Consider the following 22,397-nt stretch of genomic DNA (forward strand, 5'->3'; position numbering starts at 1 on the left):
GCCAAGGAAATAGCATGAATCCTTAAAAACCAAAAATCTACCTCACTAACAAACAAATCGGCCTTTTATTCCGCAGATGTTTAAGTTATCAAATGAGCAAAGGTGAATTTGAAGCATGAGCACAGGAACGAAGAGGCTAAACTGATGGTTAAAAACAAAAAGAAGACGGTTAAATGATTTACAAGAAGGACAGGAAGCTGGAGCTTTGGCCATCTTAGACACTTATAGCGAGCATTGAGGCGTAAACAATGACTCTACGGTGTGAAAAAGTCTCATGGGAAAGTCTGTTAAGGAGGCAGAAGACAGAGCGTTGCTTTAATTTGGTCGTAAACACTGACTGAGTTATGGTGAAGAGGCCCGAGGCCCTGTTTTGCTTTCTTTTTGTGTTCTTGCAAAAGACAAGGTTGTAGCGTTGAAAGAATGAGGGGGCTGAAACAGCAGCCGGGGCGTGTTTTTAGCACCGCTGCCGCAATATTTTTGCAATTTCCAGTTTTAACCAGGACCCTTTTCTGAATCCCTCTGGCAGCTTTCTGACCCCTGCGTGCGACATCCGCCAACAACGAGCGCGTTTTCCAGAGAGCGCTGACCTGATGAACCCGAGATGGACGGACACTAAAGTGACCTCTGAGAAAACGCGGCGCAGTTTGCCCCGCGGCGGTGCTGTAAAAACTCGCCCCGTTGGCCAGCGTCTTGTAATTAGCAGGCATTCGGACTGAAGTTCAGCTGGAGACTCTCGCGTCGCCGAAGCATTTGGCTCCCGAAGTGACACAAAACTGTTGATGCAATATCTCGTAATTCGCTTGTGCCTCCGGCTTTTGAGTTCCTACATAGTTTCCTAATTACCGTTATCAAGACGTGATGCCATCTCTGGACCCTAAAGGTAGCAAAAGTCTGAAAGGTCCAGAAGTTGGGCGAAAGGTCAGGCTTGCTGCAGGCGTTACGCGTTACTTGGCCTCGCTTTTACCTCAATACGTCGAGGTCGTCCATTGTCACTTGCTTGAATCTGTTATTAAGTTGCGTTAACTTTACTTTTTTTTGCACGAACTTCTGCTTTAATCTTTCTGGGTCTCAGGTTTAAGGTCGAGTCCGGACAAGAGTTCTTCCTCAGCCGAGTTAACTTCCAATCAGAGCGCAAGACTAACAGCTGAAAATCACTGTGTTGAAGCAAATTATGGTGCTTTGGGGAAAAAAGAATCCTGGCCTCTTGTTCACAAAGTAATAGCTCCTGGAGCAGCTCGCAAACTCACTTTTTACTGAAGCTGCATTTCAACAGGAAAACTCGATAGTTTTTCCAAGTCGCCGCGGCTGGATTTACTGCTCCTGTTATCTGTCTGGTCAGCAGGTTAATCCGTGGTCACTTCCTTCTGCTCTCACATAAACCCAAGAGGTGACTCCAGCACCTGCGTGTCCATCCGTCATGTCTCCTCTTATCGGCTACAACGCCAAGGAAAACACACTTCAGAGTCAATAAACACACGAAGGTCAGTGAAGGTCACCAGAGGAGGCTGTTTGTCTTCATGACAAGCTGTGTGTCCGACCGCTGTGTGCCCTGATCCCGCTGAAGACTTACACCCGAATGAGATCCGTCTCCTTATATAAAGTTAGGAACTTCTCAGTGGATCAGCGTCGAGACAGAAAACAACACAAGTTTACAGGAGGAGGTCGTGTTTCTGACTCATCTGCAAAGTTTCTCTTCAGCCAAGGACGCGAAACATCTCCAAGGCTGAACAGCAGCCCAGTGACCTTCCACTTACTAATAATTCAACATTATTTTACACTTAATCACCGGCAACAACATTAAAATTTGGCTACTCATAATATGTGAATTATGGTGTTTGTGCCATTTTCCTGCATTAAATGGTGAATTAAGACTCATTTCTATAGAAATGTGTGTTTTGGCTGCTCCTCTTTTTTACAGGCATTTTAAAAACTTAATGTTTATTGATATAAGCTTTTTTTTTTTTTCAAAAATACTTCCTCACACTCCAACAAGTTACAATATGACGCGGATTAAACCACCTATAAGATTCTTAAGTCCTGCTTACAAGATATTTTCAAGTGAAAATACAAAACTTTCTATGCTTTTGGGTGTCCCTTTACGCTGCAGTGGTGCTCGGAGCCACTGAAAATGCAACTTTTGGAAAACGCTCGCACTCTGTCTACAAGGAAAAGAAAAGGACAACGCGACGAACACCGCCACGCACACTTTGCTCAAACAGAAATGCGGCGATTTCACCCGAAACGCTGTTGTGTACGCAGGGTCTCCGCTGGCTGTCAGTAGCTACAGTATGTACTGCGAATGCAGGTATGCACAGCGCCGAGGCGCAAGTATCAGCATGTTTACATAAGCCTGCATGTACAAGTATGATATAAAAGGTCCATTGTGCGTTCCTACTGCTGTCTTAGTTAATGCGACTGTTTGCAGATTATTTCTACTCCATATGGATTCCACAGCTGTTATCCAAAGATGTTTCGATGTTTGTTTGGTGATCGATGCTTCTGTTTTTGGACAAAAAAAAAAAGGAAGAAAGAGTTTGTTGATGAGGAAGCAGGGGGGAAGACGAGGCGCAGACAGGTGTGTGACCTCTTCAAGGAGCTGTAGGGCAGCGGGGGTAAAGAGGAGGCTGGAGGAGGAGGGGGGCAGGAGGGGGTGGTAGCTATGGCGATGACAAGGAATGCGCATGTCGCCCCTGGCATCGGTTCATTAGCTATTAGCCCCCACAGGCTGATGGGTCCTAAGCCCGGGCCTGTCTCCCACCGCCTGTCACAGATTCCACCATCCTAAATGTCATGTGGTGGTATCGGGAAGGGGGGGGGGGGGGGGGGGGGGGGGGGGGGGGGGGGTTCATAAACATTCCTGAGAGAGAAAAAGAGGTGTGACAGCCGCCCGCAGGTGGCACCGAGCGCACGGCAGCTGAATGCGGCGCTGCGGGGAAGGAACTCCGAAGGCGCTGGCGAAATGTCAGGCGCGGCGTTAACGGCTTCTCAGTTACGCCTCGTCCTCATCGGAGATTAACCCGCTGATCTTTCACGTTATTAAACGACTGTTCGGTCGGGGGAAAAAAAACACGGGAACACCGTGAAAAACGGCCGTAACTGTCACATTTAATGCCGTCGCACGCTGTTTTATTTTGATTTATCTCTGTCTCCGATGGTCGATGCGCCGTCTGCTGCGAGTCCAGTGTAGATCCAAGGTAATCTTATGCTGCTTTAAACTGGTCTGTGTAGATATAATACTAGTTCATTCTTTTGATTTGATGTTCAACAAACAATGTATTAAAACTTTTGGAACCAGCAATGAGCTTCGAGCCTCATGCTCTGGATATCAGATCTTACAAAACTTGATCAGCTCAAAAGGGAAGGAAATGATGTTAGTATTAGCTTTTGGCAGGAAAAATACAAATTCCACCATCTGAGAAGCTTTTATTTTTTACCTGACAGAGTATGATTGTGCAGTTATAAAAAATATTTGTCAAATAATATGTGTTGTTATCTCAATGCATCCACTGATTCTTTCAGCTTAAAAAAACAGAAGTGCTTTGCGTGTCAGCAGGAGAAGGTCAATGTGGACATTCCAAAGATATTCTTTACCATAACGGAGCAGAGACTGTTTTGAAAGACGCTGCTAATAGGCTTAAACTGTGTACACAATATTAAAAATACCTGCTCATTCCAGTGCGCCGGCCGAGAAGGGGAAACGCACAGTATGGAAACGTTATCTCCCGATACCGACGCCAAGACTTATTGTCGTGAAAAGAAAAAACACGAACTGAAGGTCATGAAAAGTGGAAATTTACAGTTTCTCAGCCCCAGCTGGTAAAATATTTGCATTTTCTCTGCTTGTTTGTGCAGAATTTCTCCTCAGAACCAAGCTCCTGCAGGCCCTTCATTTACTAAACTCGCTATCGGTTCATCTCCTCCCCTGCAGAAACAACAAAACGCCTCTCTTTTAGTATGTTCTACGCCTGCAGGTCGACGTTTGCGTGCGGACAAAGTGTTTTGGTTAACGCTGAAGGCCCATGAATCTTTAGACACCGTCAAGCAGCCGGAGAGGTTTGTAAATCTTTGCCACATCACAACATATCTTTTCACGGCAAATGAAAACAAATAATTCAGTGTAGCTGCATGAAGTGTCACTCAAATCGAGTGCTCTTCATCAAAAGCCATGACGATGGCGTGCTGCGGCGGCGTCTTACAGCGCGTCGCTGTGCAACGTGCACATACCAAGAGAGAAGAGAGGCGTCCAACACGCCAAGATCACATTTATCAATCGGATATCTCATGCAAGTGGTGCTTTTTTTTTTTTTTTTTTTTGCGAATAGCATGCGAGTGCACACCAGCTCAAGGTCAATACTTGAACAGAATTGAAAGACGTGTCAATCAAGCCTCAATGCTAGCATGCAAACTATTACATCATGTCCCTGCTTGAAAGCCGCATACCTCCGAGGTGATGCTAGGGCTCGCCGAGTACAAGTTATAGATTCCCAAACAGGAGGTGAATGCCTTTTCCGTTACTTCATCCCCATTATGGTTTTTAATCAGTGGTCTCTCGTCCTAAATGTGCTTCACTTAAATGCACTTTTTAATGCTTCAGTTGAACCGCTTTAGGGATCAACGTCTCACTCTCGTCTCACTCGCTTCACAGGTAGAGATGAAAGATCAAACCACAAACTGGGGCGACACCCTGCTGTAAACCACAGGGTGCCGCAGTCACGTCAGGCGGTATGGATTTTTTCCCTTATGTTGCATGATTGATGAAAGAACAATTTATTTTTGTGGCAGCCATGACAAAAAACTGCTTTTCTGTCGTTCCAATGTAAACAGGCATCATTTTCAATACTTTTTAAAAATGAAAACGATGCCTTTTCATTTGAAACGTCGCGTGAACAGGACCAAAGCAGCATCCCTGCAAGTCAAACCTGCTGAAAATCAACAATAATCCCTCATTTAGGCCACTTCGTTGCCTCTTTTAAGCAGACTGGTGAATAATCCAGGCTCCATCATAAGTGCAGGGATGGAAACACTGAAGAGGAAGCTCTCCAAACTGAACTCCAGAGTGAAGAACCGAGGGTGCTTCACCACAGCGCTTTTCACCAAAGACCACTTGTTCAGATTCAGATGAGCGCAGCAGAAAGTCTTTACATCACAAAACCACTGGACCATTTCTGCCAAAGTACCTTCGCTTCATGCAAACAATGCAGATGACTGAAGATTAGCACCGTGCATGTGAAACTTTCAATAATTATTAATGCTTTAAATCATGTTTTATTGTAAATTCCATTAAAAATGTAAAATAAAATAACTTTACCCAACTTTTTAGTGGAACAACTTCAATTTCGGTGTTTTACTTCCGTCTTAATCAAACACACTCATGTCCTCAATGACCATTCACAGGATAATGAAACCATTTGGCACGCACGCACACACACACACACACATACACACACGCACAAACGCACACACGCAGAGCTGCCAGCTCGCTGAGCTATTTTAGGAACAGGAGCAGCCAGGCCAAATAAATAAGTGGGACAACTGCAGCGTGTTGACAAACAAACCGGCCTCGGTTACAGGACACTTAAGACCGCCGTGCAGCGGGGACGCTCCGGTTCACGTGACGAGAAGCACCCTGAGAACGGTCCCGTGCACCGAGACGACAAACGTGAGGGCGAAGCGCCTCCCGGGAGCTTCCGTGTTCCGCGGCGTCGGCCGGCACAATGGCGATCTGTCCGCCCTCATTAGTGGGCGTTTGGGGCCGCGGCGGGCAGCGGGGAACGGAGCCAGGGGGACCGGCGGAGGCCCATCGCTCCACGGTGAATGGAGTTAAAGCGACGAGCACGAGGCTCGGGGTGAAGCTGGAGGGAACGGTGCCAGGTAGCGCTAAGCTGCAAGGCACTCCGGTCGGGGGGGGGGGGGCCGTGATAAACCCCACGCTGTTGAACGAGCGCCGCTGGAGACTGAAAGACTGTCAAGTGCGCAGCTCTGGAACTTTGAAGGAGTTGAGTTTGATTGAGGGCCAGTTATTAACAAAGATCCACGTCTAGATCGCACAGACTTTCCCTAAAAGTAAATAAATAGCTCAGCTAAAGTTACAAAAAAATGTACGTCTGACTGATTGTAAATCATTCATCCACAAATTAAAGTCAAGTTAGGTTGCAGCTTGAGTAGTTTAGTGCGACTGTGATCTAAGAAAGGCAGGAACGGCCTAACAAAAGCTTCTTGTTGCGCGCGGCGTGTAGAGTTACACCTCCGTACACTCGCTCGGGGTTGCACAGTCAGGTATGAGCTGGCACCGGAGAAACTGGGCCAGCGACTGCGAGCGGAGGAGGAGGAGTCCCGCCAGCCGCGGGTCGGTCGGGGCAGTGAGCTAATGCGGGTTGGTGGGTGCGTGCCAGAGGACGGAGTGACCCGGCACCTGAAAATATCTGCTTCAAGGACTCGAACGGGAGCCGGACTGGAGACGGAAACTCACTGAGGAAGCCTGTCGCTGAAATAACTGAAGACTCAAACTACTCCAAGAGCAAAACTGACTGTTTCATGAACCTAAAGACTGTGGAGAGGTCAAGGGTCATGTGTTGTCCATCAACCCATCCATTTTTCAGTAATCTCCGAAAAGCCTCCATTTGACATTCACAACTTTTCCTTGGTATTTTTCCAGATAAATTCGAGTTGTGAGTTCAGACCTGACCTGGCCCTTCCATGTGGGTTTGCTTGTTTCTTCCAGATACTCTGGTTTCTTCAGAACAGCCCAAAAAACATGCATGTGGGGTTAAACTGGTGACCATAAGTTGCTCGTGAGTTTGTGTGACATGGGATCTGCTACAGAAATACAGAAAATTCAGAAAAGCTGATGATAATTTATTTAAGATATTAAGGTGAGCAACAGAGTTATCACAAAACACTGGATCCGATTACTTAAAAACTGTCTCTGGAGAATCCAAAAACACAATAACCTGACTTACTCAGACTGGACTGGACTCTAACCTGTGACGTTCTCACTTTGAGGGAAGTGCAAACCACTGCATCACCACACCACAAACACATGCTGTTTCAGTATCACTTTATTCTTTACCATTTATGAACTTCTCTATAATCCCCTGTGTTTAAAATGTGGAAAAATGTAAAAATAAACAGTTTGGGACACTACGTTACTTAAATTACATTTTCCATGAGAATCATGTTCGCGCAATCTCAAAGAATTGAGTGACTGCTGCTTATCAAGTACTGACACACATGACAGATGGCGGAGTTGGTTCTAGCTGCAGGCCATGGGTGATAACTTCAAACTCGGCTACAAAGGACACTAAATAACAACTGACTGATGCGGTATTTTCCCCTCTGGATAGGCCTAACAGACAAATTGGGGAACCTTTCAGATTTATGGCCTGTGGAGGGACACTGATTGACAAAGGTTACCGAGCAGACGAAAACAACCCGTCCTTCGTTTGACCACCAAGGCAGGAGTTTAAGATCTTCAGGGAAATGAATTATACTGACTGTTCACATCTGTTAAATAACAAACTCCGTCCTTAAAGGTAATGTCGGAGCTCCTCAGACCCAGTATCACAAATGATCACTATTTACATCCCGATGGCACGAAAACATGGATAAGTCATCAAATCGCCCCATAAATCCTCTTTTGTTCATAGAATCTTGTCATTTCTTATCCTTTATCGTGTCAATAAACTCGCTGCGAGGCCACAAAGGCCTTGAATTCTGTCCTCAAATCCGCTCATCCTTGAATCAAAGTTGGTGTTTTTGTCAAATGTGTTTCCTCGAGCTGATACGAGACGATATGAAGCTTGTTCTGAGAGATTTCAAATATTCTGTTTACCCAGACGAATGTTTGCATGTTGTTTTTAAAAGCTGAATCAGGCCGTTTCACTCAGCAGATCAGTATTGTTTCAGTTTTGCATGCAAGCTGCATTCCAGACTTTTGGCCTACTTCTAACATTATATTGGGCTGTATGTCGAACATGGTGACTCCTGACCGTTTTCTCCTGAACACTGCTTGACCTGAGCAGTTAAAAGGCATCGCTGTGACCCCTTCAGCAGCGAGACTCACCCCAGTGAACTTCTGGTCACTAGCCTCTAGGCCACGAGTTGTCCTTGAGGTATTTTTTAATAAAATTGAAGATATTGTATAGAGGGTTTTTTTTTTTTAGAGGATGAAAGCAAGTTTCATTCCACAACTTAAAGACGTGATATACCGTGAGAACAAAGACAACAAAAGCTCGGGCACAAACTCAAGGGACTGATTCGAAATGTTAAAATTTTTTCCCAGAGAACCTGGCAGGGGAAGGATTTCACATCAAATCTGAGATGAGACGAGATTGATAAAAACAGGTTCAGAAGCATTCGATCTACGAGTTATTGCCTTCAGAGAGGCATCGCTGCGCATGCAGCAATAAGACGGGGAACTTCCTCCGCCGGGGGCGGCGGTTTCCTTCAAAGAGAAGACGTTATGACAAAAGACAAGACAAATGGAGACAGAGAAGCGTGACGTTAAAACACAAAATGCAATAAGGTGTTGAAGGGGACGTATGGCTGAGGTGGGGGGAGACCCGGCGGCCTGGATTACCCGGCTGGCACAGAGAAGGATGAGTGTGAGACAGAGAGGTGGAAAAAACAGCGTGGAAGTGTTTGTAATTACAGGGACAGGCTGAGACACAGTCAGGCGGTAATAGCACACAATACCTGACACATCTGATGTGCCAATGATAGTGTTCCTATCACAGTGGGGCATTAGCGGGATAACCATGGATACAGGGGTCTGGGGAGAGGAAACACCCGCCCCCCCCTCCACTGGAATCACTGAAGAATTGGGTCTGATTTCGAAAGTTTTTTTGGACATTTCACTGTAATTTCTGAAAGAAGATCTCGTTTTGTTGCGTACATTCAACTGGGAAACAGCAATTCGCCACATAATCTGCAATATGAGGTGCTCTCATGGTGCCGAGTTTCTAATCCCGCTGAGGGACGCATCGGGAAAGGAAGCCAAATCAAACATGTCGATCACACGATTCACACCGAGCAGCCGAAAGACAAGTGTCAAACATAACCGGTGCTGTCCAAAAGGTAAAATTACTTAACAAGCAAAAGTTTGCTCAACATGACAGGCCTTGTTAACACTAGAGAAAAAGAAGTTGACAGTAAATCCGGATTATGTTTTGTCAGTTTATTCTTGCATCGTATAACAATCCAGCAAGAGACGCTTCAATTTCCCCGAGAAGCCAAAGAAGGACCAAAACAAAGCCCAGAAGAGCCCAGTTGAAGTTCACACCTTCCCTCTAATGACAGAGTTAACAGGATATTAGAGCTGTGCACACATTTGTTTTGGGTTGGTTTGCATGAGCTGCCAGCGCGGGCACATTTCTGCACCTTCGTCTCCGCAAACCTGCAACAATGACGCGACTGTGGACAACTTAATGTCACAATTAGAGACGGGAACGAGAAGCCATATTAAACACATGTGCACATCGGGCCTGTGCAGCGGTGTTTTTCAGACCACCGCCACAGTCAACCCACTAACAAAAGGACATGTGTTCCCCCTGCACAGGCATGCATATGATAATTGCAGGAGGAAAAATGTTTGACTTAAAGGGCTGATGTTGGCGTCTAATACCAAAGTAATGATGTTGCAGGAAGGGGGAAAAAAAAAAAGGAGCTTCAAAGCCAAGCTTGAACTGAAGCTGTCAAGCAGCCCCGACTTCAAAACCCGCCGAAAGTCTTCGGGGATGAGTTCGACTCCGTTACCATGGCTTCAGGTTCGACACTGATTAAAATAAAGGGTTCTGAAATAAAGTGGGAGATAAATTCTGCAGCAAAACAAAGCAGAAGTTGAATTGATTCCTTACAAAACTAAAAAAAACAAACAAAAAATGGTTGCTGATCCATGAATTTTTTTAAATGACAAAGATGAACGTGTGAAGGAGAGAAGTGTGTTAACAGAAGCTTATATGGATGATGATGGAATTATATTTGCATCATCAGCATCAGACATAACTTCTTTGGTTTTATATAATGGGAAAGAAAATATCTGAAACTTTTTAACTTTATTTTGACAAAGGATGATGCTGAACGATCTGCTGTCACAATGTCATTGAAAACAAGCAATTTTCTGCCATTATAGAGACAAAAAAATGCCATTGTGCAATACATTGACAAAACTGTTGAGTTGTTTTTGAGTGCCGGTTAGTTTTTAAACTTTATATAGCGGGATTTGTAATTTACGATGAACAAATAGTGCCGTAATTGTTTGGTTTTAAGATTGCTAATAGATAAAACACAAACAGGAACCACACTGTTTACACATCCAGCTGTCTTTAATGCAGCTTCAGTTGGGGTTGAAGAGCGATGAAGCCAATCCCGGGTGACTGAGATCTGCAGAAAACACTCTGGACACGGTGCCTGTCCCCCACAGGAGAGAAACCACACATGCACTAGGAGAACATGCAAACTCCGCACACTCAGGGCTTCAATTCAGCTCGTAAAACCATCGAACCTTGACACGGCCAAGAAGCCAGAAATCCACCCGTAGCTCTTTTTCAGTCTCCACCGGCTGTTAAAGCTTGTAAACGCTCCAACATGTTTGTTTATATCTTTGCAAAACCTAAAAGTCTGACTGAAAACGACAGTAAAATATTGCGTCATGCTGCTGAAGAGGAGTAGAATCCTTCCTCAGTGTGTATTACTGAAACAGACACAAAGGGAGCTTGAAAGCACAAGAGAGGGTAAACATTCGGAGTGCTTGTGCGTTTCATTTTGTTTGTCTTATCCCTTTTCGAGAAGCGAAGCCGACAAATGTGGAGAAACAGATTGCAGGTCTAATCCCTCTGAAGTGCAAACAGCCCCGGGGGGAGCGCTGGCATTACGGGGAGAGGACCGGGCACGTTCAGCAAGCCAAGACACCCAGCCAGCCGAGCCCGGCCCCACCTCAGCGCCTCTAAAGACCTTCACAAACATGCCCCGAGGCCCCGGGGAAGACGGAGCGGCTCCTCCCGTCGCCTTCCTCGCCCTCCGTCTCGGCGCTCGTCTTCCTCTCGAGGGAGGCAGAGGAGCAAAGAGGCAGAAGTGCGATGAGCAGATCTGGAGAGCGAGCGCCGGGCGGAGGAATGTTAAGCTGTCGCCGCGGCCGCGAGACCACCCCCCACCCCCCCGCCGCCTTTGTGATCCGGCGAACTCTGACCCCGGGAGTTCACCGCGACCGATCGGGGGACAAGCTGACAGCGTGTGCTCCGTCAGAGAGAGGTTCTCCACTCCATTCCTGGGCCCAAGAGCTACATTTATCTCTCCCCTGGTATCAATAAATAACTATCCACCTATGTGAATGTGACTTTTTTGAATTATCTGTGAAGTGACAATCGAGATATATTGTCCTTCCAGCACATGCACATACGAATGACCTTCAATTCTATCAGCCTATAGCTGCATACAACACAAACTGAGAAGAATATATGCATGAAATCAATCACTACAGCAGAAAAATGGAGCAACAATCATCCTAACAAGATGCTGCACATAGAGGTTTTCAGCCTTCTGACCTGTAAATATGTTCCAAAGCAACGTTTACTGACAGAGGAAAAAGATGGATGGATGCTAAAAAGCATGGCCAGGAGCGTTTTTTCCTTTAGGGAATACCGGTAATTGCGCAACACAAGGTTGATAAACTCTGTTGCCTCACAGTGACAAGTCCCGTCCAGAACGAATCTCTTCTGTCGGGTTTGCATGTTCTCTCTGTGCTGACTTGTTTAACTGACTAAAGAGCCCCATTTCTGAACATACCTTGTGTTCCATCCAATCAGAGCTGGGATTTTCCTGCACGAGGTTTGAGCCGTGACAGAAAGCATCGCCTGCGTCTGTTCTTGGACGTGTGGGGAAAACTGGCTCATGGCGAAGATGATCGATGAGGGATCGCATGCATTGCATAAGACTCCTGAAGTGTTTCACTCTATGCCAGAGGAGATACATTTCATGTGCGCCTGCACCTCAAAGGGAAGTATCATTAACACCGTCTCATTAGTCAGTTTTCCATCAAAATATGACTCCAGACAGGTTTTCACTCGCGATGCCAGTTCAACCGTCCAAAGTCAACACTTCCTTGGCACCGATAAGTCTGATTGTTCTCTTCTTTCAGAGATTTAAGTGACTTTACATCCTGAATGTATTTTTCTCTATATATACAAGACAAGTGGCTCTGGTTGTACCTCAGACTAACTTTATCTGAGCACATGGTTTCAGCATCAGCAGCCTTAAAAAGCCAGCGTGTCTCTCAAATCATTTCACCAGGGTTTTTCCCAATAAAAGAAGTGAAGTTCAAGGCGTCTTTCATCCCAAAAATACAGAGGTATAGGGTTTTATGGGGACGGGGAAGCATGCGGCAGGCCTCGCTAGCGGCGCGCAGGTAGGTCGGAGTCTGGAGGGTGGGCGAGGGGGAGGGAGAGCGAGGGGCTTTTCAGCAGTGCGTTAAAGCTGCTGCGTGTGGTTTATAGGTTTCCTAATGCACTTACTGACAAGGTATTTTAGCTGCACTCCGAGGGAAGCAGGGCTGATTACAGCTTTGGAAAGATAGAAGGAAAGAAACAGCAAAGTGAACAGGAGTGGATAAAGTGGAGAAATAAACGGTGGATGAGAGGGATTGAGGAGGAAAAAAAGAAAAAGAAAGATAAAATAGAGCCATCTGCATCCTGACTTATGTAGACCGCAAACTGAGACGGAGCAGCATGATCCAGTCACTTCAAACATGCGCTGCTCGGCTCTTTCCGGATTTACCAGTCGGCTCTTCATCGCGTTTCAAAACAACGTCTGAACTTTTTCACGAACTCGAACTAATCTGGTCTCGACCCTTTCATTCCTGTTGGCAGGTGGGAAACTTTCAGAGACTCCCGGAGATTCACGACCCTCCCTCCTGAGGATTCCACCCCATCTCACAGCGCATGATGTGTAAATCAAGCGGCGCGCACAACCCCCCAGAAATATCCAAAACCTGACATCAAAACTGTAAATCATGTTTAATTTGGTCTGACAGGTGGGTTTTTTTGCACTACAATTATGTGGTCTGGTGCGTGTCACAAATTTTTCCCCTCGAAGAGTCAAGACCTGATTAATGACTCTTGATTTGCAATCGTCTAACAGATTTTTATAAAGAGGCATGATGAAAAAATAAAGTGAAGCATTGAGGAAACTTTTTAGAGTAAAAGTAATAAAGTGAAATCCATTCAAGACAAGCTTTTTGGTTCTTTCATTTCATGGTAGTAGAGACAAATGAACAACTATCTACCGTTCCATATGGGAATGTATTTGAAATGTTCTCAGTATAACAAACAGGAACCTGACCCTAAACGTATCTTCAGAGGATGTCGGAAAAAAGACCAAACTGGTGGATTTGGTGAAGGCAGATGGCGGATCGGTGTGGAACCAGGGCACACTTTACTGAAGCAGCTCAAAGGAGAATTAATCTGCCCAATAATGAAGCTGTACAGTATTTATTTTATGCTAGTTTAGTCTAACAAACCAGGAAAATGTCAAGTCGGAGTCAAACATAAGGCCCGTGGGCCAAAACCAGCCCAAAAGAGGCTCTAATCTGGCCAAGCAAATTAAAAAAATGGCAAAGAAAACAGATTTTTTTTTCTTTCACACAGTTTGCTACGATGAATTTGTGAAAACATGCATCCACAAGGCTGCAGAATGCAACACTTTACCAATGCATTTTCAATCACTTGTATCGAGATTGGAGAAAATCCAGAGAACCACCACGACCACAAATCAGTCAGTAATGAACCGCCTGACTTGTGGAAGCAATGAAGGCAGAAATGATTGAGAAAGGCGAGGCTGGGGGCGTGAGGGGGTAATGATCGGATGAGGGAGGGGAGAGGGAAGAGGAGGTGGGGGGGCCGTGCCGTGTTTGGGAGGGTCCAGCGACCACAAATCAAGCAGCGATCAGTCACTTCACTTAGTGCTTCTGGAACCGATCCAGCCTATAACACCTGCAGGGAGTGTGAGACAAGTCCCGCCAAGCTCCGGAGGAATTCAGCAGAGGGAGGGGACAGCACAGGAGAGGACGTACATTTCTTTGCATCACGTTTCCATTAAAACTGGGAAATCTCCTCTTAGGTTTCACCGGCTTTCTCCACCAGAACACTCTCAAGAGTCTCCAGTGTCACATTTCAAATGTACTGCACTGTGACTTATCAATATGCATGAAGCAAAACAAATTAATCTTCTACAGCAGTGACGTAATCGACTCTTGGATTCATATATTTGTAAATGCGATCCTGACTGGAGCTGATTCCTGCTAAGTGAGCTGAAAGCAGACTTGAACCTGTCTGCTCATCCATCACTGATTCAGTCACCGATGGAATGATCCAGTATCTTGGGATTGTGGGTAAAAGCCAAAGAAAAACCCACAAATGCAAAGAAAGTCAGAAAAATCTAAAGTCCACAATCAAACTGGAAGCTTCAATTTATCTTTTAGGACAACGTAACTTAGCTCGCCTTCAATTTTCTACTACTTTAAATTCATTTTTTACATTTCTGCCACTTTGCTTGACTTGTCCTGTCAGCACTTTCTGGAAAAAATGAGAAGTTTTATTTCAACTGATATTTCAGATAGATTTATTACAACACAAATAAAGTGCTATCTTTGTTGATTTAATTTCAATATCAGATCTATGCCACTTGTCCCAACCTATAGATGGAAGCATAAGTATTTCATGACCGATGGAATGGATGGAATGGTTTGGTTCATGAAAGTAATAAAAAATAATGAAATATTCCCAGATTACAAAACAAGGCGGCTTGTTTGAATTTCCCTCCGGAACACCTGTGACCAAACTGCGACCGTCTACATTTGTGTGCAAGTGGGTGAAAACAAATGTCAGGAGTTAATTCCGCCATGATTTCTCGACTGTCACAACTTCTTTTTTTCTCCTATTTTTTCGACTACTTCCCATAACAGCGGCTCCCATCTCCTCGCCATCCCTCCTCACCTGAGTGCGATGTTTTCCCTGCGCCAACAGCAGCGTCAGCCCTTAGAAAGCCCGACAGGAACTCCTACAGATCCTGTGTGTGTTCTCCGAAACACATGTCTAAAAAAAGGCTTTCCAGTCACTTCGCTTATTTCGAGGCTGAAATAGTCCAAAAATATCTGAAGGCGGGCTGAAAAGTCCGAGTCTTGAATAGCTGCAGTGATGCTCCACTAAAAAATACTCTAGAAAAAAAAAGTTCTTTTTGAAGGAAAGTTCTTTCTAAATATGGTAAATTTAACCTTTTTGGGACATCTGAGCTTAATAGGAAATGGTAGCTGGCATATTTTATAGATGAACAGCAAATCTTAAAACTAACATTGCTAACTTTTATTTGAAACGTGTAAAAACTTTGTTTTCAGTCATTTTTTGTACTTTTTGTTGTTAAAATAATGAAGTTTAATGGCAATCTACTGTAGTTCAGTCTTCACAATGAATGTTTCAAACGTGACGATAAATGTACAAAGTAAGTTTAATGATTTGAAGCAGACATTAAAAAGAAATCAAACTTATACTGTTCAAATCTAAACTGGGAATCCTCAAAGTTGTGTGAGTTGTCGCTCTGTCGCTCTATCTGCAGGAGGAGATAAACAAGCGCTCGTGTTTGGTCTTATCTGCCGACACTGATACCGCTTGATAAAAGCCTTTTTTATTCCCCCGCTTCTAGTTTACAGAAAAAAAAAAGACACAAATACACATTTCAATTAGAGCCACAAACACAAAGACAAACTTCTGAGCGGCTCGGGAGCTGATGGGATGAAAGAGCAGACCACCCAATGAACCCATCTGTCAGTCACGGCCCACATACACACACACTCACACACACATCTACAACGCAGAACAACGGGGAGGTGGGGAGTGGGTGGAGGAGGCAATTCAGAGGCAACGCAGCTCCATCAGACGACTGCTATTGAGACACAGGAAGCTTTCTGACTTTGGTACAGACGCTGCCTAAAACTGAAAGTCACTGAAAACCACTTGAAAAAAAATTAACTTTTCGAATGCAATCAACTCAAAAGCACACGGCGTTCAGATATTATGGAGACTGTCGGCTCGATCTTCACGGTCCCGAGTCACGGGAAAGAACTTGAGCACTCGAGGGAAACTCAGTGAGCTTTTCATTTGATGCTACGCTTTCACACCCACCGTCTGGGGATTGATCAGAGATATTCCATGTTCCCTTTGAACATGAAGTGCTAACGAAGGAAACACTGATCTGGAGATACAGATTGAGATTTAGAAGAGATAAGAACTTTAAGCAAGCATTTTTGGTCTAAATTCACTCTTGATAATGCATTTGTGTGCATTCTCTGACTCCCATAAGAGGTTTTATGTTACTTTATAGCAGACTTTCCCTGCACCAGCACAGACGCTGGAGGTCAAGTGTAGCCAGCGTGCTGACCGGCCAGCAGTGGAAATCAAACCAGCACACTTACATCGTATCAAAATTGTTTTTGGTGCATGAGCGGAGTTGAGATTTCTCCGACAGTAAGATTTATCAATGGGAATCCAAATCAGTGAAAAGACACCCCAGCAGCCGAGCCTCACTGCCTGCAGCCTCCCTCTGCAGCATGACTGGAGCTTCTGGAAAGGTGTGGCTTGGAGAGGAAAGTCTCCCCAATACCTCTCCCAACACTCTAAATATTCATTAGTGAGGCGGAGTCTGAATCGCATTATAAATGTGAGCGGGCCCACTCAAACATGAAGTGCTTTTCCAGCCCCCCCAGGCCACCTATAAACGCAGACCTCTGCTCAGAGCCTTTTACTGCAATCTAAGTGGTTTAAGAGACATTCACGTCGCAGTTTGCAAAACCCGAGGTTGTCGCTGTCAATAAAATGAATCTAAAAGACACAAATCAAGACAAAGTTTGCTGAGGAGAAAGTTAAAGCAGGTCGAGGATGGAAACAACATGAAGCATGGAGGACATGTGATATCAGCCCCAATACACTGAAATCTATTAAATTTATGAGGAAAAAAAATCTATTTCACAATCTTTGTTTGATTCATAAAGCATTCGTGAAGAGGCTGTTGTCAGGCAGGAAGGGAAAAAAAGCGCAGTGTGATAAAACTGGCTGCAAAACAGATAAACAGAGAGTAGAGTCACTTCACCTCAATGAGAGCGATAGTAAACAAATGGCACTTACTCCTTGCGCAGATCTCAGCGCCAAGCCGACTGCGATCACACACAACCTGCCGGACAGAAGCAGATCCACGTTAGCGAGGGTTATTTTCTCTCTCTCCCTCTCCGCCTCATACCCGGGCAGGTAGCCTGCGCCGGGGCTCGGGGTCGTGCAGCCGCTCGGACGCACACCGACGGCGACTTCGCAACTTTACGCGCAGAGTTTTAAAAGAAGAGAAATGTGGAGGAATGCTTACAGGATTTTCATTTTGCTCCCACTGGCAGCGGGGGAACCGCAGGTCGAGACTCGATCCCCTTGTCTTCACCAGCAAGGCGCTTCCAACGCGCTCATCGACGGCTCCCAAAAAAACCCCCCTGTCATCTAGAGAAAGACAGAAAGTAGTCCCACCGCCTCACGCAGCCGCTCCCGCTCAGCACACACGCACAACCTCACGCTTTCAGAACGCAAACCGGTGGGAGATTTCCTCCCAATTTCCCAAAAATAAAAAAATAGAAAAAAGGAGAAGCTTTTCCAAACTCACCAAAGTTGCAGCGCTGCAGTCGCTGCTGCGCTCTCCGGGCTGTTGCGCTTCAACTCAGCAACGCGCACCAGCAGAGGAGAGGAGGGGCCAACACATGTCATTCATGCCTCCATACCTTCAGCTGCGGCGCTTTTCCCCTCCGTGCAGGCAGAGCAGGGGCATCTGAAGGAGTCTGGTTCCACACAGGAGACATTTCTGTCTAAATCCACCAAAACACACGAGGAAATTAAAAAAAAAATCAAAGTTCCATGTCAGTCATCCATTCACGAACATTAAACATTTTCTTCATAACAAATCTCAAAAATTCATTTAGTTTCATGAAATCACGCGCAGCTTATCATCCTGATGCTTCATAGCCATTAAAGATGCGCAGTCTGCTCCTCAGTATCAATCATAGCTCCCAGCCATAATTTAAGACTTAAAATTAAAAGGAATTGAAGAATTTTAATACCATATTCATCATAATTGTATGTCTGAGCTTGTGTGCTACCCTCCAGTGCCTTGTAATTGTACCGTGGGGATAAATGAAGTGATTTGAACAGATTTTAATTGAATTAAGAACTTTGCCTGAGAAACCAGCCACCTGATATCTGTCCCAAACCCGCAGACACCAACTTACTCAAGTTTCAGACCTTTATTTAGCTCTTGAATGTTCTATTTTGGTTCAACTTGACCCAAGAGATCATCCAAAGCTGTTTACTACAACACCTAAATGTTTCATTTTCTAGTTTGGACTCATGCTCCACATTGAACCACTCACGTTTTAGACTACAAATGTCTTTAACAAATTTCTGGGAGAATCTATTCTACCCAAGACCTTTCCCAATCGTTAAGATTCTTCTAAAACATCCGCAGTGATGCCTCATCAGACTTTAGAAGTAAAAAACCTTTTCTACAAACTTTGAAAAACCAATGTTTGATTATTTAGTTTCTTGATATTAATCAACCAATTCACCAAATGATCAACCTGCAACCTAAACCCCTGAAAATAACCAAACTGCATGGTGGCTGTTGAACGCTCATCACAGTCTGAACCGAAAACCCTGTTTGACAAGCTGTGGAGTTCCACCTGGATCCTACATGGGACATTTTTGTTTTCCAAGGAAAGTCCATCAGTACAACCTTCTAAAGACACCAAGTGACTGACCAGATTTGAAATGTGCAAGCCTTTAAACCTTGTTTTCAAAGTTGTACTGGATTTCTTTTGATGCGATTGATGCATGTTTTGTCCAAAACACACACGGTGCCAAAGTCTGTCCAACCAAACATGAAGCAGGGCAATAACTCACACACAGACATGACAAAAATTAGGAAAGAAGAATAAAGAACGAGTTCAGTTCTTACAGATGGAATACAACGTCTTAAATATCTATATCACCAATGATCCAAAGAGGAATATTGAAGACTCATGGGACAAATGTTGCACTGTAGTAACACATTTAAACTGTTTTCACTGTGACAGAAAATCTTTCGTTAAAATTCATGATTATTTATTCCAAATCCCCATGACATGGAGCCTCAACGAACAAGTGACCGTTCAATGTTTGTATTGAACTTCATTTCCACAAACTGGAGGATGTGACTTCCCAGTCCTCTGACAGTGACTTTTTATTGATACGTCGCAGTGAAATGAAAGGAAAAATAAAGTGCAAACACAGATTTTTACCTGTATTCATGCTCAGTTTACGCTTAAACTGACAGTTTTTGATTTCATGAAAATACCTGAAGACGTTTTGACTCTGTAGATTGATGTTTTATTCCTGAAGCGACTCAATACAAGCAAACATGAACATATTCACATTTTTCATACTTTAATACAACTGTTAATAATTTTTATAGACTGATCGGAAGAAATGTCTTGTATTTTAAGATGGACTTTAAATCCACCAATAAAAACTGTCGTTAAATGAGATTCAAATTCTTCACTTATTGCTGTTTTCAGGACTTTGAACCAATTCCTCCATCAATCTTCAGAATTTCAAGGAATGCACTGGAGAAATGAGAAGAAGCCTGTGTACTTTTCTCAGAGTTCATTTGACTGTGCCATTCAGCCAGCAGCATCCCTCTGTCAGGAGTCAAAAGTGAGAATGTGACCTTTAATAATCTGGAAGAATGCAACATGCCCGGGCATATAGATTCCCCCCCCAAAAGATTTAATGTCAACGCTTTTTTTTTTTTCTTTTTCTTTTTTGTGCAGCCTCCGGCGTTAAAAAGACCTGCAAGACCTCATATCCCTCCGCAAAGTCCCAACATAAAGGTGATTTAAAAACCTAATTCATGAAAGAGTAAACTGGAAGCAGAGTGGACTGAAGTGGAAGTTAACTGCTCACCATTAGGGTCCAAATTAGGGTTTATTTGACTTTAATTCTCCCTCCTGTTGGGGTGGGAGGAGGAGGGCTGATATCACTGCGCGGCGCGTCGGAAAGTAGATCCGGTGAGCAGGTTTGCAAGCCGAGGAGAGAAAAAGTTTGGGAGAGGAGGACTGCAGAGGCGCACGGTGCCTGAGCCAGGACCAGGACCGCCAGGAGCCTCTGCAAGCGCGCACCGACACCGCTTTTTTTTAAAAAATTCCTTCTTATTCTTATTTAACTGAGAGCAAGTGTGCAGAGGGGAGCAGGGCTATGACACACAAATAGACAGTTTGTCAGTGTTTTACGCAGGCGGATCCCTGTTTTATTCCCCCCCCTCCCCACGATGAATAAAGACTTGAAGAGCCTGCGACAGCTCGCCGTGCCTCTGCTCGTTCTCGTCCTGTGCGTCGCGGTGCAGCAGTCGGATTCTGCGGTAAGTCCACTTTTTTTTTTACCCCCCCTCTTCCCGTGTGTGTGCGCATCTGTCTGTATGCGTCCGTGCAGAGATTTGCGGGATTTCCCCGGGCAGGTTGAAGCCCCGGAGACCTGCCAGCCGGCGGCCGGAGGTGGCGGGGAGGGAGGTGGAGGTGGAGTGGGGTGGGGGAGAGAGACTCCAGCAGCTCCGCCGGCTCCACCAGCGCAGCCCCAGAGACGTTTATAAATAGAGAGGGTGCTTTATAACAACAGTTTATCCTTCTGTCCTGATAACTGTCTGATTTTGCGCGAATGCGCGATTCGAGCCATGCGTGCGCCTTTTGCGCAGCGCCCGTTTTCTTGAGTGTAAAAAAAGTTCAAACCCTCCAGGGACTCGTGCTGCGCCTTCTCCGGCTCCCCGGGAGCGCGGACAGGCTCTCCGTTCCCTGCGCATCGCGTTTCTCCCTCCCTGCTCCCTGCAGCAAGAGGCGACCTGTAGCAACACGCTGTCCGACCCGCCGCGCACTTTCCCCGCGTGCCGTCCCGTGCGTCCGCGTTCACGTCACAGATCGTGAATAAATAAAAGAAAATAAGTGAGATTTGGTTTATATGTGTGTGTGTGTGTGTGTGTGTGGAGGGTCACGAGGATTCCTGCATGTCTTCTTATTAAACATTACCTGCACACCATGCACGCGCACCCTGGGTCCAGGCTGCTGCTGCTGTTTAGTCTGCTTGGTGACGTCCTGGTGAAGCCAGCAGATGTGATCTTTCTCCAGCTGTTTCTCGTCCGCAGGTGCGCAGAGAGAAACAAAACTCGTATTTCAGATGTTTTGCATCACTATTTAACATTAAAATCTTGGCTCTGCTTCCTTCATCAGACCCCCCCCCCCAGCATGAATCATCCTTCATGCACTTGAGGTTTACTGAGATGCAAGGTGTGTTCGCGCGTGCGTGTTTGTGTGTGTGCGCAAATTCAGATCCATGCGCCCTCTCACTGCAGCAGCTGTATGATCAGTTATCAATCAGTGCAAGTGAGAGTTTCTCATCTAATATTCCAGCAGGGCTCCCCGTGCTGAATATTCACGCCTCATTAATAATTCATGAGCTCTGCTTGCATGCAGATGATCCCGCCCACACAGCAGGCGTGTCCAATCAGGCCTCCTCATCATCCATTCAGTGTATATATATGTGTTATACCTCATGCGTATCTCCTCACACTTCATCCATCACTCTTCACACAGGAAGGCTGTTAGTCTGAAGTCACACAAGCAGCTTATAAGTTTTCAAAATTCTAAAAAAAAAAAAAAAAAAAGAAAGAAAGAAAGGAAAATCAACTCAATAAGAACTGTTTTCAGTCTGGAGTCCGTGACTTTGCTCTGACTTGTCAATGAGATTGTCAGTGAGATCAATCAGTGTTTGGAGTTTTCCTGCATCCCAGAGGAGTTTGCAGTGATACCATGTGGATACAGATCCGTATTACCAGGTGTGCAAGTATTGTGTAAATCATCAGAGAAATAACTCCTCTCCAGCAGAGTCAGTTGCTGCTCTGATGTGAGAAGGATTTTTGTTCCTCCTGTCGTACACAGCAGGAAATGTATGCGTGCACACACAGAAAAATATCCATTTTAAAAAAGAAACCAACTCAAACCTGTGGAATATAACCGTAATATAACGGAATATAATTGTAGTAAACTGCTAAAATGAGATTAAGGTGCATAAGGTAAGTATGTGTGTGATCGCTGTGAAGCTAAAGTTCAAGGCTGACCCTGAGGATGAAGAAGGAAAGGAGAAGTGAAAACTTAAAGGGGGAAAATGTGTGTAAAGGTTCCTCTGTGGGTGTTTGGTCTGCTCACCTTCACATTTCTCACAGCCTTGACCAGGGAGTGTTTTTCTCCTGGCAGTAGGACTTAAGTCAAGGTTATAGGCTTTAATGTGAAGGTGATAACGAGG

General features: G+C 45.0%; 2 protein-coding genes across 3 annotated transcripts in view; one reads left to right on the top strand and one right to left on the bottom strand.

The window, feature by feature from the left end:
* The window catches only part of col4a6 (collagen, type IV, alpha 6), a 103,299-nt gene extending 85,563 nt beyond the window's left edge, over positions 1–17,736 (bottom strand). For both annotated transcript variants that reach the window (XM_030083701.1, XM_030083695.1), the window contains exons 1-3: positions 17,683–17,736; positions 17,398–17,522; positions 17,166–17,211 (exon numbers count right to left, since the gene is read on the bottom strand). In XM_030083701.1, the coding sequence (XP_029939561.1) occupies positions 17,166–17,211; positions 17,398–17,408 (57 nt within the window). In that variant the 5' untranslated portion in view covers positions 17,409–17,522; positions 17,683–17,736. The remainder of the gene's footprint in view (positions 1–17,165; positions 17,212–17,397; positions 17,523–17,682) is intronic.
* Positions 17,737–20,161: 2,425 nt separating this feature from the next.
* col4a5 (collagen, type IV, alpha 5 (Alport syndrome)) overlaps positions 20,162–22,397 on the top strand; it is a 36,663-nt gene continuing 34,427 nt past the window's right edge. Inside the window, exon 1 of the mRNA XM_030083712.1 lies at positions 20,162–20,466. Coding sequence (XP_029939572.1) covers positions 20,377–20,466 — 90 coding nt within the window. The 5' untranslated portion in view covers positions 20,162–20,376. The remainder of the gene's footprint in view (positions 20,467–22,397) is intronic.

Source organism: Salarias fasciatus, chromosome 3, assembly GCF_902148845.1.
Source record: "Salarias fasciatus chromosome 3, fSalaFa1.1, whole genome shotgun sequence".
NCBI lineage: Eukaryota > Metazoa > Chordata > Actinopteri > Blenniiformes > Blenniidae > Salarias > Salarias fasciatus.